The 16,184-nt window shown below is 38.3% G+C and overlaps 1 protein-coding gene across 9 annotated transcripts in view; it reads left to right on the top strand.

The window, feature by feature from the left end:
* Window positions 1-16,184, top strand: part of ATM (ATM serine/threonine kinase) — a 119,322-nt gene that overhangs the window by 67,674 nt on the left and 35,464 nt on the right. For all 9 annotated transcript variants that reach the window (XM_028106043.2, XM_088017731.1, XM_088017730.1 and 6 more), the window contains 10 exons: window positions 123-297; window positions 855-1,019; window positions 1,823-1,955; window positions 3,521-3,616; window positions 5,622-5,793; window positions 7,233-7,374; window positions 8,422-8,598; window positions 10,851-11,028; window positions 13,740-13,827; window positions 15,554-15,709. In XM_028106043.2, coding sequence (XP_027961844.1) covers window positions 123-297; window positions 855-1,019; window positions 1,823-1,955; window positions 3,521-3,616; window positions 5,622-5,793; window positions 7,233-7,374; window positions 8,422-8,598; window positions 10,851-11,028; window positions 13,740-13,827; window positions 15,554-15,709 — 1,482 coding nt within the window. The remainder of the gene's footprint in view (window positions 1-122; window positions 298-854; window positions 1,020-1,822; window positions 1,956-3,520; window positions 3,617-5,621; window positions 5,794-7,232; window positions 7,375-8,421; window positions 8,599-10,850; window positions 11,029-13,739; window positions 13,828-15,553; window positions 15,710-16,184) is intronic.

Here is a 16,184-nt window from a genome sequence, read left to right as displayed (position 1 = left end):
AGACATGAAAGTGACTTTTACGTCAGGCCACTTCAGAGTTAGAGCTGCTGAAGGAAAATGACTTCTACATGAGCTTCGTTAAAGTCATTTCCTAGAACTTACTATTTCTCTCCCTGTGTTAGGCCTTCTCGTTTCATGGATGTGTCATTACGGAGCTTCTCACTGTGTTGTGACCTGTTAAGCCGGGTTTGCCACACGGCGGTCACCTATTGTAAGGATGCTCTGGAAAATCACCTTCACGTGATTGTTGGAACACTTATACCCCTTGTGGATGATCAGATGGAGGTTCAGGAACAGGTATTTCCCCAAATCCTCTTCACAGAGATATTTGAAATAACATTGATAAACCATTCTTGGAAGGAGCTGAATGTTTTATGTTTACTTGGTGTAATTAGTCATTTTAGTGAAAATATCCTTTGAAAAATGGTTGGAAAAACATTTTCAGTGAATTAATATTTGTAATCATTTAATTACAGAGCACCTAGTAATTTTGATCTCACAAATAACCTAAGAGTTTGTGTCTCTTGTTGGGTTGAAGTGTAGAGGTGCTAAAAACCAGGGACAGCAGTTGACAGCACTGTGCTGGTGCATGAGATACTCTACGAAATGTCCCAGTAGTACTGCCCCTCTTCTCTCCCAGTGCTCATCCTGTAGCAGCACCTTACGTATTCGCTGAAGCATTTGAAAGCACAGAAACCGTCATAGGTGGTACTATAGAAATAATTAGAACATTTTATCTGAACTGGGTTAGTAGAGTTTTTATCATTTATTACACTAGGTTTGGTTGTTTTACTTTGAAATATAATTAAACCATTTTTTCCTTTTGATTTTTTTCTTTTTTAAATTATGTTTAGGTATTGGACTTGTTGAAATACTTAGTGATAGATAACAAGGATAATGAAAACCTCTATATGACAATTAAACTTCTAGATCCTTTCCCTGACCATGATGTCTTTAAGGATTTGCGTATTACTCAGCAGAAAATTAAATACAGTAAAGGACCCTTCTCACTTTTGGAGGTAATAATTATTCCATCATCTTACTATTTTGTATTAGGGTAGAGAGCAGTACTTTTTGAAAACTTCCAACTCTCTAAAAGCAAAACCTGAATCTTTTTAAAAAATTGTAATAGAAAACATGAGATTTGCCATGAGATTTGCCCTTTCAACAAATAAAAAACTGATATATTGTCTTGTATTGCAGTAAAATTATAAATATCAAGGCTTATTGGTTAAGATCTGAAATTAAATAATGAAGAAATATGATCTAAAATATGCTTGATTTTCATATGCATCAGATCCATTAATATCTCAAAATTACCATCTGATCCTTTGAGGGACAATTTAATGTTTGAATTAGAGATGATATTTGACTTTTTAAAGCGTTTTTCAAATTTTAATCTTACTTTAATATTTATAAACTTTAAAATTATGTTCAGGTGTATTTTTTAGTATAAATGTTATAATTTTAAAACCATACTCCATATCTGACTGTATATCAATATGACAATATAGTTAAATGTACTAAGATGTAAAACTAGAGTTAAAGTACTAAATAAGTAGAATTTTAAGCTTTTCTTTTGGAGGATGCTATTACATCTTAAAATCTTAAGTATGTTACCATGAGTCTGTTAGAATTTAAGTGATTACAACATTGGCGGATGTGAAATGGAAGAAGCCATTTATCTCTGCCTCGTGTGGTAATAATAGTGATATGAATCAGTGTCTATAAAAGGCACTAATTTTTTTCTTTAAGTTTTATTTGATAGACTTCATACATGTACATAAAGCAAGTTACATTTTTAACTAATTTTCTCTTTTAGGAAATAAATCATTTTCTCTCCGTGAGTGTTTATGATGCACTTCCTTTGACAAGGCTGGAAGGACTGAAGGATCTCTGCAGACAGCTAGCTCAGCATAAGGACCAGATGGTGGATCTCATGAGAGCATCTCAGGGTACTGATGTTAATGACACGGGTTATTTGTACCTCTTTCTTTTTGAAAGAGTCTGTTTATAAATTCTTGCCCTTTGTTTAATTGCTGTGGACCTACTTCAGGCTCTCAGCATGTAGTTCATCATTTCTCATCTCACCATAAAAGAGATTGTGGGTGGTCTCCTCACCTTGAATTAACCCCATTTTATCCATCCTATACATCTCTGCCAGAATGGTTTCTCTAAACCCAGACACGATTGTGTTATTCTACTGCTTAAAAAGTTTTAACCACTTCCTACTGCCTGAAAGAAACATTTGAATTCCTTAGAGCCAGGCATATGGGTAATCTGTCTGTGCCTATTGCTCCAACTTATTTAAATAAAAGAAATGTATCCCGCTTCAAGTCTCTTATGTATGTGCATATTTATAATCATGGATGTATATGTGTGTGTGTTTTTCTGTATAAACACATATTTGTATATGTGTTTCTAGTTTTTTTTTTTTTTTACTTAAGAAAACATTAATTTTTATGTTAATTTGATTTGAGTTTAGGTTATTCTAGTATTGTACTTAGGGGAAAATTTTCCTACTTAAGTTTTGATTTTCATCTTTTGCCCATTAATTTCTTATTTCCATTGTGGGTTCTTTTCCAGTAGTTTTATTTTTTATTTTTTAAAGATTTTATTTGTTTATTTGAGAGAGAGAGCGATAGAGCACAAACAGAGAGGCAGGCAGAGGGAGAGGGAGAAGCAGACTCCCCACTGAGCAGGGAGTCCGACACGGGGCTCGATCCCAGTACCCTGGGATCCTGACCTGAGCCGAAGGCAGACGCTCAATGACTGAGCCACACAGGTGCCCCTCCAGTAGTTTTAAAAACTAATTTTGGTCTTGATCATATGAGCTCAGAGTTTGGAGTGCATTTGTTCTGAGGTGTGTGTGTGTGTGTGTCAAAGATGAATACCTCTTTTTTTTGTTCTTGTGTGTTTGGGTGATTCATTGGTGCAGACCTGTCTTGTCCAAAACAGACACTAGTTGTTTTTAGCTATTTGATTCAGTGAATTAAAGTTCAATGAAATTTAAGGTTGAGTTTCTTCATCATACCAGCACATGTCAGCTTCTCAGAGCAACTCCGCTAGCTGCTGTTGTTGGACTGTGCACGTTAGAGAACATTTCTATCATTGTGGAAAGTTCTATCGGATATTGCTGGTCTAGACTAAATCTAGGGGTTAAAGACCAAAGTGTGCTTCTAAGGTCTCTTGTCAGTTAATGTTGAATGATTTTTGTGTTTCTAACTCTTAGTGATTTTGCTAAGGTATTGGCTAATTGGTGCAGCTTATTAGGCTATTTCTCTTTCTCTGTCTGCGAGATACTGCTTCACTTTCACTTTTACATGGTTCTATTTTATAAGAAAGTTCAGATACATTCACATTATGTTTTTTGACCTGCTTGTGATTTAAAACCTTGTTTTTAAAAAAACTTTATGAAAGTTTTCTAGTCAGATAATTTAATCTATAAACATATTGTAAAGAAACGTGTTTTCTCCATTGTAATTGAAACTATTTTTTTTCTAATCTAAACTGCTCCTAGATAACCCGCAGGATGGCATAATGGTGAAGCTCATTGTCAGCTTGTTGCAGTTATGCAAGTTGGCAGTGAACCACACTGGTGAAAGAGAAGTTTTAGGTAAACTCTTTGGCTAAAATGAATATGAGTTTTTATGTTTGCGTGGTCGTCTCTTTTCAAATTCAGTAGAAGTTTGTAATTTGGGATAGTAGGGAAATGTGAGATGCTAGCTGAGGTATATTTATGTTTAGTTCAAGTGTCCCTAAGGAGCCTCCTTCCATATTTTCCTTCCTTAAACATTTGCATAAAGTGCAAAGCTAGTGATTTACATGTGTGCATCACTGTTCATTCAAAAACATCTTATAAATATTTAGGGAAGTCAGAGATAAATATTTGTACTGTTAAGTTGCAAATAAATTGACTTCTGGTATATTTTGTAAATATAACTGAGCAGTATTTAATCTTTTTTATAGGGCAGGGTAAGAATGAGGATTTGGAGGGCTGGGTGAATTAAACTTAGATATGAAAGCTGCATCCAAGCCCTTTCCTACCACCATTTGGGGCTATCCTAGTGTAAGGTAAATGGCCACCACACATCCCGCCTAGAAGAGGTGTTTAGACTTAGTGATCACAGGATGCAGACACTGATTGAAGTCACCTTGAGGTTGTCATGACAACATTGCTTCAAATAAGAAAGATAGGAGGAATAAGAGGTCCTTCACAGATTCTACTTCCGTTCAGTGGAGTCTTTCTTGTCTTCTTAGTGGGAGCCTAGTAACTAGGGCACTCCTTTATTTTGTAAGTTTTTTTGCTGAAATGTACTGTACATACAGAGAAGTACAGATAAAAGTATGTAACTTGAAAGTTTTTGCAAGCAGAAAATACCTGTGCAACTAGCACACCCAGACCAAGAAACAGAGCCTTACCAGCACCCTGGAAGTTTCCTTTGACCAAGGAATTCACGTGTTTGTCCGTAGTTTAACTGTTTCTAGGGACAGACCTGATTTGCTCCAGGAGCCCTGAGGGGCTTTCCTGTGTAGCATAAAATCTTAGTATGGTTGTTTGTCATTCTTAGTGGTGAAAGACGAAAAGCTTTCACCCCCAGGTCAGGAAGGAGACAGGTTGCCTGCTTTCACCAGTGCTGGTCCAAGTTGTACTGGAAGTAATAGCCAGAGCAGTGGAACAAGAAGAAAAGAAAAAGCACCCAAATTGGAAAGAAAGAAGTAAAACTGTGTCTAGTCACAGATGACATGATCCTATTTCTAGAAAACCCCAGAGAATCTACAAGAAATCTACTGTAATAAAGCTAATAAATGAATTCAGCACAATTGCAGGATACAGGATCCACACACAAAATTTAGTTGTGTTTCTCTACGCTGTCAGTGAACAATCTAAAAAGAAAATTTTGTTCCATTTGCAGTTCTGTTTATAATAGCATCTAAGAGAATCCAGTGCTTGGAGATAAGTTTAATCAAGGAAGTGAAAGACTTGTACACTGTCTGTTAGAAGTGAGTCACCAAGTACACCCCACACTCAAGGGGAGAGGAACTAGGGCTACCCCTTTTGAAAGGAGAGCTATCAAAAAATTTATGGGTGTATTTTAATTTCCTCATGGCTGGGAAAGAGTGTGAAGGAGTTCTCTGGCAGGAACTGCTCTGTCTTCATCTGGATGGTGATAACACAGGTGGAAAAAAATGTGTGTGTGAATTTTCACTGAACTGAGTGTTTAAGGTTTATGTACTTTATGTATATAATACCTAAAAAATTTTAATAGGTATTATGTATATAATACCTCAAAAATACCATCTCTAATTCAAACATTAATAAAGTCTGTTGCTACATTCATATAGTAGCTGCGTATAGACTTTCATCCTGACTATCTATATTCTGTTACTAATTTCTCTCTCCTGGATATGATTTTATAGGGGAAAGTATCTTTTGCCAACATGGATATATATATATAAAGAAAATGCTACAATATATAGTAGCTTCTTTATTCAGAATCTTTGAGAAATCACTTAAATCTTGAAGGATGACAAAACATGATATTTTTTGTGGGGGAAAAACTTGTTTTATGGGAGATCTTTTAGCTACAACGGTACTGAGAAGGAATTTCTAAATACAGAGGCTGTTGGAAGCTGCTTGGGAGAAGTGGGTCCTGTCGATTTCTCCACGATAGCCATACAGCATGGTAGAGATACCTCTTCTACCAAGGCCCCTGAGTTATTTGAAGATAAAGAACTTCAGTGGACCTTCACAGCACTGACCTACCTGAATAACACGCTGGTGGAGGATTGGTGAGTATGGAACGAGCCTGTATGCCTGCTGTAGCACCTGCTTCGTCTGACATTCAGGGGCTTTGATACTTGACGTAAATTAACATCTCCTGAAACAAGCATTCTCCTTTACATTGCCATACTTTTAATCTCAAGTATTGTAATAAAAATCATTGTCTTTTTATTCATTGCCATAATCCCTGAAGCCCTACTATGTGCCAGGCACTGGGTTCACTGATGAGCATACCAGACAAGGTCCTTGTTCAAATCTAGTGTGAGTAGACTAAACAAACAATAAGAAAACTGCCAGGTGGTTTGATACAGAACATTAAAATAGGAAAATTGCAAAAGCGGATGTTTTGGGCATTTGTCAAAATCAAAGGCACTGCTCTCATTGAGAGTATTTTGATCCTTTTAAAATAAGTCCTGGAGAAGAAGCGTCATAACTCCAAAGATCTTAAGCTAATCAGACGGGGTTTTCTTTTGCCCCCGGACTCTTTATGCCAAACAAAATTGCAACAGATTCTATCCTAATTTCTGCTTGGTTAGCTGTGAGATTACTTTTGCTCTCCTTCTCTGCCCCCTACCCCCCTGCAGTGATTAGTAACTCAGGTTTACTGAAGGAGTATTAAAAATTGTTTGATAATTTTGGCATTGATGCTGTAGAATTTTGATTATAGAATTTTTTTTTTAAGATTTTGTTTATTTGAGAGAGAGAGTGAGTGAAAGAGAACACAAGTGGGGAGGGGCAGAGGGAGAGGGAGAAGCAGACGCCCTGTTGAGCAGGAAGCCTGACATGGGCCTCAATCCCAGGACCCTGAGATCATGACCTGAGCCAAAGACAGGCTCTTAACCGACTGAGCCACCCAGGTGCCCCTAGAATTTTTATTTAGAGGTGTGAAATTTCCTAATGTAAAAACTGCCTGATGCAGTTAACCTTTACGCTTTGTAGTTGAACGACACAGGTTTGAATTGCCTGTGTCCACTTATATGTGAGCTTTTTTTGGTAAATACAGTATGGTACTGTAAATGTATTTTCTCTCCCTTATGATATTCTTCAGAATGTTTTCTGGGTGTTATACACAAACAGTGAATCATGGAACACTACATCAAAAACTAATGATGTAATGTATGGTGATTAATATCATAAAATAAAATTAAAGAAAAAACATTTTCTTTTCTCTAGATTATTTTGTTGTAAAAATACAGTATGTAACACACACAAGTATGTGTTGACTGTGTTATCTGTATGTCTTCCTGTCAGGCTATCAGTGGTTAAGTTTTGGGGGATCAGGGTTTACACACAGATTTTGACTGTGGCATCAGTGCTCCTCACTTGTTCCAGAGTCAACCTGTAATATAAATGTAAAATTTTAGATTTAAATTTTTTATTGGGGGTTGTTTCACATTCATCAGTAGTTGAATATACTTCATAAGCATCTGAATTATATGTTTTTCAGTGTCAAAGTGCGATCAGCTGCTGTTACCTGTTTGAAAAGCATTTTAGCCACAAAGACTGGACATCGTTTCTGGGAGATTTATAAGACGACACCTGATCCCATGCTGATCTATCTACAGCCTTTTAGAACATCAAAAAAAAAGGTCTCTCAAATAATAAATGTTTATTGAATACCCACTATATCTGGAACAGTTCTGTTTGCTGTGAGATAGGAATATCAAGTTGCCTAGATAGTATTATACTAACATTTAACCTTTCTTAGAAGTAATTCCAACTGTACTTGAATCCAGGGCATTTCTGTTTTTAATTATAGCAGTGTGGAAAAGTTGAGATAGAAAGCTGATTGATTTGGAGGATAGGAGGAGTTCTTAATGATAGGCCTTTCTTCTTAGGAGTAGAAGACCCTTACATTGATCCCATGAAATCCACTGATGCTGGGTGTGGTTTGTAGGTGATGTGCAACAAGCAAGTGTTTATTTCCATAGGAAGTTAAAGTATCACAGCCCCCTAGTGAAATACAAGATGACCTATAGATTTCTCCCTTCCCTTTTTCCACTTTAATATCATAATCACGTTTGACTGAAAGGACTCTAGAGGACATTTAAGAACTCTTGCTGCTCTTTTAGTCTAAGCATATTCCTCTTTAATATTTTCTTTTCATAAAGCAATTGGGAGATAAACAGTAGAATTTTCACCAAATTAACTTCAGGACATATACCCATCATTGTAATAGTCTCTTTAATATTATCATAAATATAATTTTGGTCTTAGTGAAATTACTGGTAATATAAACTATTAATAAAACCAGTAATATAATCTGTAAAACACCGGTAATATAATCAGTTTTAACATTTTGAAATCAGTTCTTTGTGGTAGACTTGGACTGGCTTCGTCCATGAGACCAGGGAGGCAGAGAGTTTGTGATGTGTATAATATGCTACTCGTGAGCTGAGAGTAGAGCTCAAGTATCCTGCTGTGCAGACCAGTAATTTTTTATCATACCACTTGGCCTTCCGTATAAACATAAATGTATTTTAATTTTAAGAGTTACCCATTGCCTACAGTATTATTTTTAACTCTGTTTAGTTTGGTTTGGAGACAGATTTATGCCTAGGTATTTGTTCTGTGTCAGAAAGATAAAATGTATTTCTGATGACCTTACTTACATGTTTTGACTATTTTCTTTCTAGTTTTTAGAAGTCCCCAGACTGGACAAAGAAAGTCCTTTAGAAGGCCTGGATGATATGAGCCTGTGGATTCCTCAAAGTGAAAATCATGACATTTGGATAAAGAGGCTGACTTGTGCTTTTTTGGATAGTGGAGGCACAAAAAGTGAAATTCTTCAACTATTAAAGCCAATGTGTGAAGTAAGAAGATTAATTAATTAGTCTGCCTTAATCCCTTACTACCTATGCTTTTTGTATTTGAGCCTTCTCATAGTAGTTTCCTTTGGTTGTCCCGATACATTTGGGTTCCATGTCCATATTTATGGCCTCTCTTTCTAAACAGTGTGGTGGTTGTGCACATCATGTCCATGAAGCATCACCTGTGCTCAGTGTTGGGAATCCATCAAGCAGGGCATCTTTGTGTAGCTAGAGCTTTGTGTGGTTGGTCTCAGCTTTGGGGTAGCTTCGTACTGGATGAGCTCGAAAGGGTGCCTTGAATAATTTGTTACTAACAACAGTTAAAATACTGATGATTGTAAATTACTTACATTAACCAAAAGTCTGCTTTTTTAAATTTTTTTAAGGTCATTGTCATTTACTTTCCCTAGTATACTTTCTTAAGAAAAAGAGGTAGCAGTTAACGTTGCTTTATTTTTATTTGTTTTTTTAAAGATTTATTTATTATTATTATTTTTTCATTTATGAGAGAGATTGAGTAAGCACTGTCTTTCTCTCCCTTCCCACAGAGGGAGAGAGAGAGAATTCCAAGCAGATGCCATGCTGAGCGTGGAGCCCAACGCAGGGTTCCATCTCCTGACCCCAACCTGAGTCAAAACCAAGGGTTGGTTGTTTAACTGATTGTACCACCCAGGCACCCCTGCTTTTTTATTTTTGAAGGTCTAATACAGTTTATTTCAATAGAGTAGAGGTCTATACCAAATCAAACAAAATTTACACACTTTTATCAAGTATGCCATCCAAAACAGTATAATATGATGTTGCTCTAAGACTTTAATGTTAACCTAATTTATATTGTACCATCGAGCACGATTCAGTGACAATGTGAAAACAAAATATCTGACCGGTTCCAACATCTACCAGTTAAAAGTAACTGATAGACAGTGGCATGGATGGAGCTGGAGGGTATTATGCTAAGTGAAATAAGTCAGTCAGAGAAAGATAAATACCATATAATTTCACTCATATGTGGAATTTAAGAAACAAAACAGATGAACGTAGGGGAAGGGGGGAAAAGAAAGAGAGGGAAACAAACCACAAGAGGCTTTTCACAATAGAGAACAGACGGAGGGTTGATAGAGGGACCTGGGTGGGGATGGGTTAGACAGGTGATGGGCATAAGGAGGCACTTGTAATGAGCCCGGGCTGTTGTATGTAAGCGATGGATCACTGATTTCTACTCCTGAAACCAATTTTACCATAGATGTTAACTAACTAGAATTTAAGTAAAAACTCAAAATAAAAAAACAAAACTGATGGAGTATGTTGCTAAAGTGCCCTCATTGAAAGCAGTTTAAAAGGCAGGCCTTGCTTCTACAGAAGAAGTGTTGGCAGTGAATAAATTGTCACAGTCTCTGCATTACTACCTTGGGCTGGTCCTAAGTCGGCTCAGTGACAGCCTAGACGCCGCGCATTTCCCGTTAGTGAGCATGACTCAGGTTTTTTTTATAAAGTTCTGACTTTGCGCCACAAGATAAAATGTTCCAAATACACATACACACCACACCCCGATTCCAAATTCCTTAAATTCTTTCTAAAACTGCCGTTTGATTTGTCTTTAGTTTAAAAAGAAAAAATGTGCATTTAGTCATCTGTTGTCTGTTTTGTGCGTGTAGTATGTGCTAAATACATGAAGGGAGTACCTTGACAAAAATAAGGTTGAGTACTGTTTTAATGTACCACAAGTATTGAAGTACTTTTCTACACTTTGGAGTATATCACAAATAAGTACCCAAATTGTATACTCAAGTTGGAGTTTATTAAAATAATAAACGTTTGAACATGACCGTTGCAGCTTTTTACCGAGTGTAGAAAATGTAAAAAAATCAGATTTTCAGCTTTTCTCTTAAACTTCGATTCCCCATTTTCCTTTATATCAAATTAGAAAACTGTGTGTTATTAGTAACACTTTCCAACCATGAAATTTTATTTGCAGTTGTGACATAATAATTTCATTATGTGCATATGGCCTAGATTGGAAATGGACAGTTGTGTAACTAACACATATGCTTCACGTTGAAACATAGGTCACTCTGATTTTTCTTAAGCACTGCCCTGATACATGCATTTTGTGTGTGTTTTAGAGATACACTGAGTTCATGACAGATTCGTCTATCATTTTTCTTTTAAGTCTAATATGCCCGTAACAGGGAATGAAAGTGTTAAGTAGATTACTTTCACTCAGACTGTTGACTTGTTGTGTTTGTATGTTCCAGGTGAAAACTGACTTTTGTCAGACTGTGCTTCCATACTTGATTCATGATATTTTACTCCAAGATACAGATGAATCATGGAGAAATCTGCTGTCTGCACACATTCAGGGATTTTTCACTAACTGTTTCAGATACTCCTTACCAACGAGCCGATCCACGACCCCTGCAAATTTGGATTCAGGTATCCTGTTAAATTCCTAGCATTTATACTGTTAACTTTTCAGTTCTAGAGAAAGATTTGTTTGAATCCCTTCAGGATGCTTTATTGGCTTAATTCTGTAACCTCTAAATATTTATTTTCTCATCATGAAAGTTGTAGTCTGTTTTCAGTGAGATAATATATGTAAAGCACCTAGGGTAATACTTGATGCATAGTACTCCTTCAGGGAATTTTGGCTACTAATAGTGGAGCAACTGAGCATTCAGTGTGAGTCAGGCACTGAGCTTGGCACTGGCACCCCAGATATGAAGAAGACACCCTACATTCTCGCCGTGGGAAAGGAAGACAAATAAATGCAAACAAATATCATGGGTCCCGTGTTGGAAGATAGGTTGAAATTTTATGGTAAAGATCTGGCCAACTCATTTTTTTAAAATAACCCTTTATATTACAAAATATTTATTATGGAAAATAATAGAGAAATTAGCATAAATTTAAAAATTAAGTTGCCTGTAATCCTATGATCTGGGATAACTGTGGTTTTCATTTGGTATATACCTTGGATTTTTTTTAACAATAGCAACAACAACAACAGCAAAACCCAAAACAAAACACCCCCCCCAGGAAAGCCCAAAATAGATTATACTTTATTTACTTATATAACCGAATTTCTTTTTAGGCTTTGTAATTAATATTTCCCACAGTAAGAGCTTATAGCAGGAGAACTTACATGAGGAGCAGGAATAGTGTATTGTGTGTATCCATAATACATACACTCATACCGGAGGGCTCATTGTGGGTCAGTTTTTCAAACCTAAAATAAAGGAAGAAAACTCGCACATCTATAATGTTAACTTGCTGTCTTTAGTGTCATTAACATATTTATGTGCAAACATAAAACCAGGTACAAATTCACTTAGTGTACTTGAGACTAGTACAGTTCTGAAACAAGTATTGATTTGTGTGCTGTTTCGCTGCAACTAAATTGCTCTTTCCCAATCTTGACTATGGTTCCTGTCACTTTGGCGTATGTTGTGGTCACACGATTCTCCAGTCGTTTCTTTCTGGACTGCTGAAACCTCTGTTCAACGTGACCGTGGTGTCTTGTAGACCTCACTTTGCTCTGTTCTATGTTTTAAGTAGTTCTTCTCCATTGACAGCACTTCCACATCTCCCGTTTGAAATGATGCAATTATAAACATAGACACGGAAGCTCATTCTGTGTTCCTAGTAGATTATAACTTGGTCTTGTAAATAATCCGAAATATGCTTATGTGAATTTTCTTTAGATTATCAAAATGAAATACGTGAAATAAAAATTCTTATAGAGACTTTGCAGTCTAAACTCCAGTCTAATCTCCTGTCCTTAATTTGGGAAATAAGGTGTAGGTGGTCCAATTACCAGTAAGCATTTAAACTTTAAATATTAAAATAATTTAAAGTCATATTAAAAACAATTTTTATTACCAAGTTTAATATAATCACTGCCTGTGATGACCTGGCAGTTTATTATCATGAACATGGCCGAGACTTTTTTTCATGTTTATCATATATACATACATATTTATGCTATCGCCATTCATGGGTAAAAATGGCCTGTTTTATTTTACCTCTGTGTAAAGTGCCAATATCTATAAGGCTGTAAATGAAAATTTAAATTTCACATGTAAAATTCTGTGGTTTAAAAGGAAGTGGCTTCCGATTTCTACCAGATTAAGTGGTTTATCTTTTCTGATGTCTGTCAGTCTCCTGCCTTCCCTTGAGTGTCTCCTACGCACCCCGGACTCACTTCTCCAAAGTAAACTCACCATCTCCATCCCCTTCCCTTGGCCTACTTCTCTCATGTCTTCAGTGAATGGCACTCAGTTGCCCGAGCCAGACAACCTCTCTCCCGTGTCCATCTGATGGCCAGATCCTGCCAGTTTCTGTTGTAAATAATGTGAGTCCATCTGTTCCTTGCTTGCCCCCATGCCCTTACTGCCTTTTCAGCTCTGTGGTTCGGCACAGCTGATCCTCTTTCACTAAGTTCTTGTTTGGCCGTCTCAGGTAGTGTGACTGTTGCCTGGGACGCTGTTACTCTTCTATCAGATACCACTTTTTCTGTGAAACTTTCTTGTTCAGATCAGGTTCCTTTCGGTAAGCCTCTCCGTGCCGTCCACCTTCTCGGTCCTAGCGCTCAGCACACTGTGTCATCGGTGAGCTCGGTGAGCTCTGTGCGCACAGCAGTCGTCTCTCGTAGTCAGGGTTGTATCCCGAGCACCTGGTACAGAAAAGATCCTCGATAAGTATTTACTGAATCAGTGAATTAGTCCCCTTCAGAAATAAGATACAAATAGTAATTAAATTCTGTTTTATTTATTTCTTTTAAAGATTTTATTTGTTAGAGAGAGCATGAGCAGGGGGTGGGGCAGAGGGAGAGGGAGAAGCAGACTCCCCACCAAGCAGGGAACCCGATGCGGGGCTCGATCCCAGGACCCTGGGATCATGACCTGAGCCCAAGGCAGACGCTTAATGACTGAGCCACCCAGGCGCCCCTAAGCACAGTAGATTATTTTAAAAGAATAAGAAATGCCATTAAATTCTACTTCTCCATTCATATTTATTGAGAACCAGTTTTGTGCCCGGTTTCTGCCTACGAGACGCTGTAGCCTAGAGGGAGACAGACACACAGGGGGACGAACGTACGAAAGCAAGTCTGTCCGGGGCTAAGGGGAGCTCTCTGTCTTTGCCAGAGTCAGAGCACCTGTTCCGATGCTGTGTGGATAAAAAATCACAGAGAACAATGCTTGCTGTCGTGGACTACATGAGGAGACAAAAGAGGTAACGAAGGGAATATTGCTGCTTGAGTTTGGGGATTTAGAAGTGTAGCTTGTGAATTTTGATTTTAAAATTAAATTTTAAATTTTGCTGGTTGAATTTTAACACCATTATTTTAGGTGCAGCTGCTGCAAGGTGCTGTATTTAATTTGTGTAATGCTTAGATCTTGAAATAATCCATATTCAGGGTGGCACCGTGGTTAAGTCAATGTCAGGAACTTCATAAGATAAAAGTTGCTGACTGTGACTCACGGTCCTCAAAATGTATGGTTCTGTATACTCTGCTGTGGCAGTGTATATTTTCTTGATTGTGATAAATTTGTTTTATGGTATAGGATCTTGTTCCTCTTACTCCTCATGAGACTTTTAACAGTGAGTGCAGGCGTTGCTCGAGGTCACGGTCAGATCGAGCCATACTGCTCCTGAGTTGAGCAGGGTTGTGAGGAAGCAGCGCGGTTGGCCTGTAGCTTGAGGAGGTAGGAACTGATGTCTCATGAGCACGTGTGCTGCTGCCGGCCGTGGTGGGTGCGGAGTGGGACGGAGGTGGGAGGGGCCGAAAGACCCCCGCGCGCCGTCACCTCTGATCTGTATGCTCCTCGTCCTTCCCACTCCACTCTCGGGAAAGGAAATGTTAGGTCTTTCAGCGTCTCTGTTGCCGGTTAGAAAGTTACTGATTGACTTTCTTGGTTGCCAGATCCTCTTCTGAGAAAGCCCGTAGAAGCTTAAGTGTAGCTGGAATCCTCTTTCCCAGGTGTGGGGAGGCACTTTCACCTTTGAATCACTCGGTGCAGATTTGTCATCGAGGTGGAGTGGCGTTGACGTGGTCAGGCCTTGGAGAAGATGAAAGTTCTTCGTCTTCAGTTCTCATTCTGAACAGGCCTCAAAGAAGAGTTTGAAAGAATATGAATGGAACAAAGGGTGTAAGGACCTGAGTTCAAGTCCAGGTCCGGTACTTGGGAGCTGTGTGATCTCTGAAATGTGGGTTCCCCAGTAGTGGCAGTGAAGTGTTAGCACCTGATTCATCAGCCTGATGAGCATCATTTAATCATTGCACTGACTGTTGACGTGTACTGTCCCCGGGCTTTCCAAGTGAGGAAACTGAGGCTCAAGAAGTGAAGCTGCTGCAGATGGTACAGCTTGTAGTGGGGGTTCAGCTGGGCTTGAGCCGGGTTGTACACGCCTCTAAAACCAGCACTCTTGACCACTCCCTTGTCATATCTCACATATGGTGATGGTTTTGGAAAAGGTGGTGGCTCTGGTCCCTTCCAATCCTGACCTGCTGTTACCACAGAAGATTTTGATTGAGTGACTTAGAAAATGAACTGCAGTAGGAGAAACATGGAATTGCGTCTTAGCAGAAACAGTATTTTCATTTTCTTGGCCACTTGAAAAGATTTGTGTAGGTGTTACTCGCTGTTCTGTGCAGCCCATGTTTAGCCTGTGGTCCATGGACCCCTTGATGAAGGGCAAGTATGAGCCCCACGTTTGTATGAGCCGATGACCCACCGCCTTCGTGGTTTGCGACCCACAAGGGGTCAGAGGTAGGGCTCTTCAGCCATGCTGAGAATGGGACAGCTCTGTATTGGGGGGGCACGTGGGTCTGGGGGATTTGAGTGTAATATTCTTTTTCACCAGAACTCGATACCACTGTGTCCTAGATGAGCATGCTTTTCTCTTGATAGTGAAGTTGAAGAAACGGACATGATCACATGTTAACATTTTTCTTTAGACCTTCCTTAGGAACAGTTTTCGATGACGCTTTTTGGCTGGAGTTGAATTATCTAGAGGTTGCCAAGGTCGCTCAGTCTTGCGCTGCTCACTTCACAGCATTGCTCTATGCAGAGATCTACGCAGATAAGAAAAGCATGGAAGACCAGGACAAAAGGTAATGGAATTCAGCCCTTTGGTTTTTTAAGTCCGTGTTGACATCGCTTTGGTTCAGGTAAAAATAGTTTGTTTTGCTCCTGCTCTCCCATTTAAAACACATCTTAGATAGAAGTTTCCTGTCTTTAAAAGTGAAATGATAATATTTGAAAAGAAATAAGTCATTGTGCTCTGAAATAAAATAGAGACGTTTATTACTTAAGAAGTGTAGACATTCTCCGGATAGCAAACCCCTGAGGGACAGAGACCACAGTTACTTTTCTCTGTGTTCCGCACAGCAGGTAGCATCGGGAACTTAATACAGTGATCACAGATAGTTTCATGTGATTGAGTGATTCCCTGATTTCAGTGAAATTAGTTTTACCACCAGTACCCCAGCTTATTCAAGATCCATTTTACTTGTTGACTATAAAGTAATGTAACTGATTTCTTTCTGTGACTAAATCACTTAGATTACTTTGCTGTCTACCTGGATT

This window comes from Eumetopias jubatus, unplaced genomic scaffold, assembly GCF_037043125.1.
Source record: "Eumetopias jubatus isolate StellerSeaLion01/CBP00866 unplaced genomic scaffold, mEumJub1_p1.0 scaffold_13, whole genome shotgun sequence".
In the NCBI taxonomy this organism is placed as follows: Eukaryota; Metazoa; Chordata; class Mammalia; order Carnivora; family Otariidae; genus Eumetopias; species Eumetopias jubatus.
The sequence above is the reverse complement of the archived record's forward strand: the minus strand, read 5'-3'. Positions and strand labels throughout refer to the sequence as shown.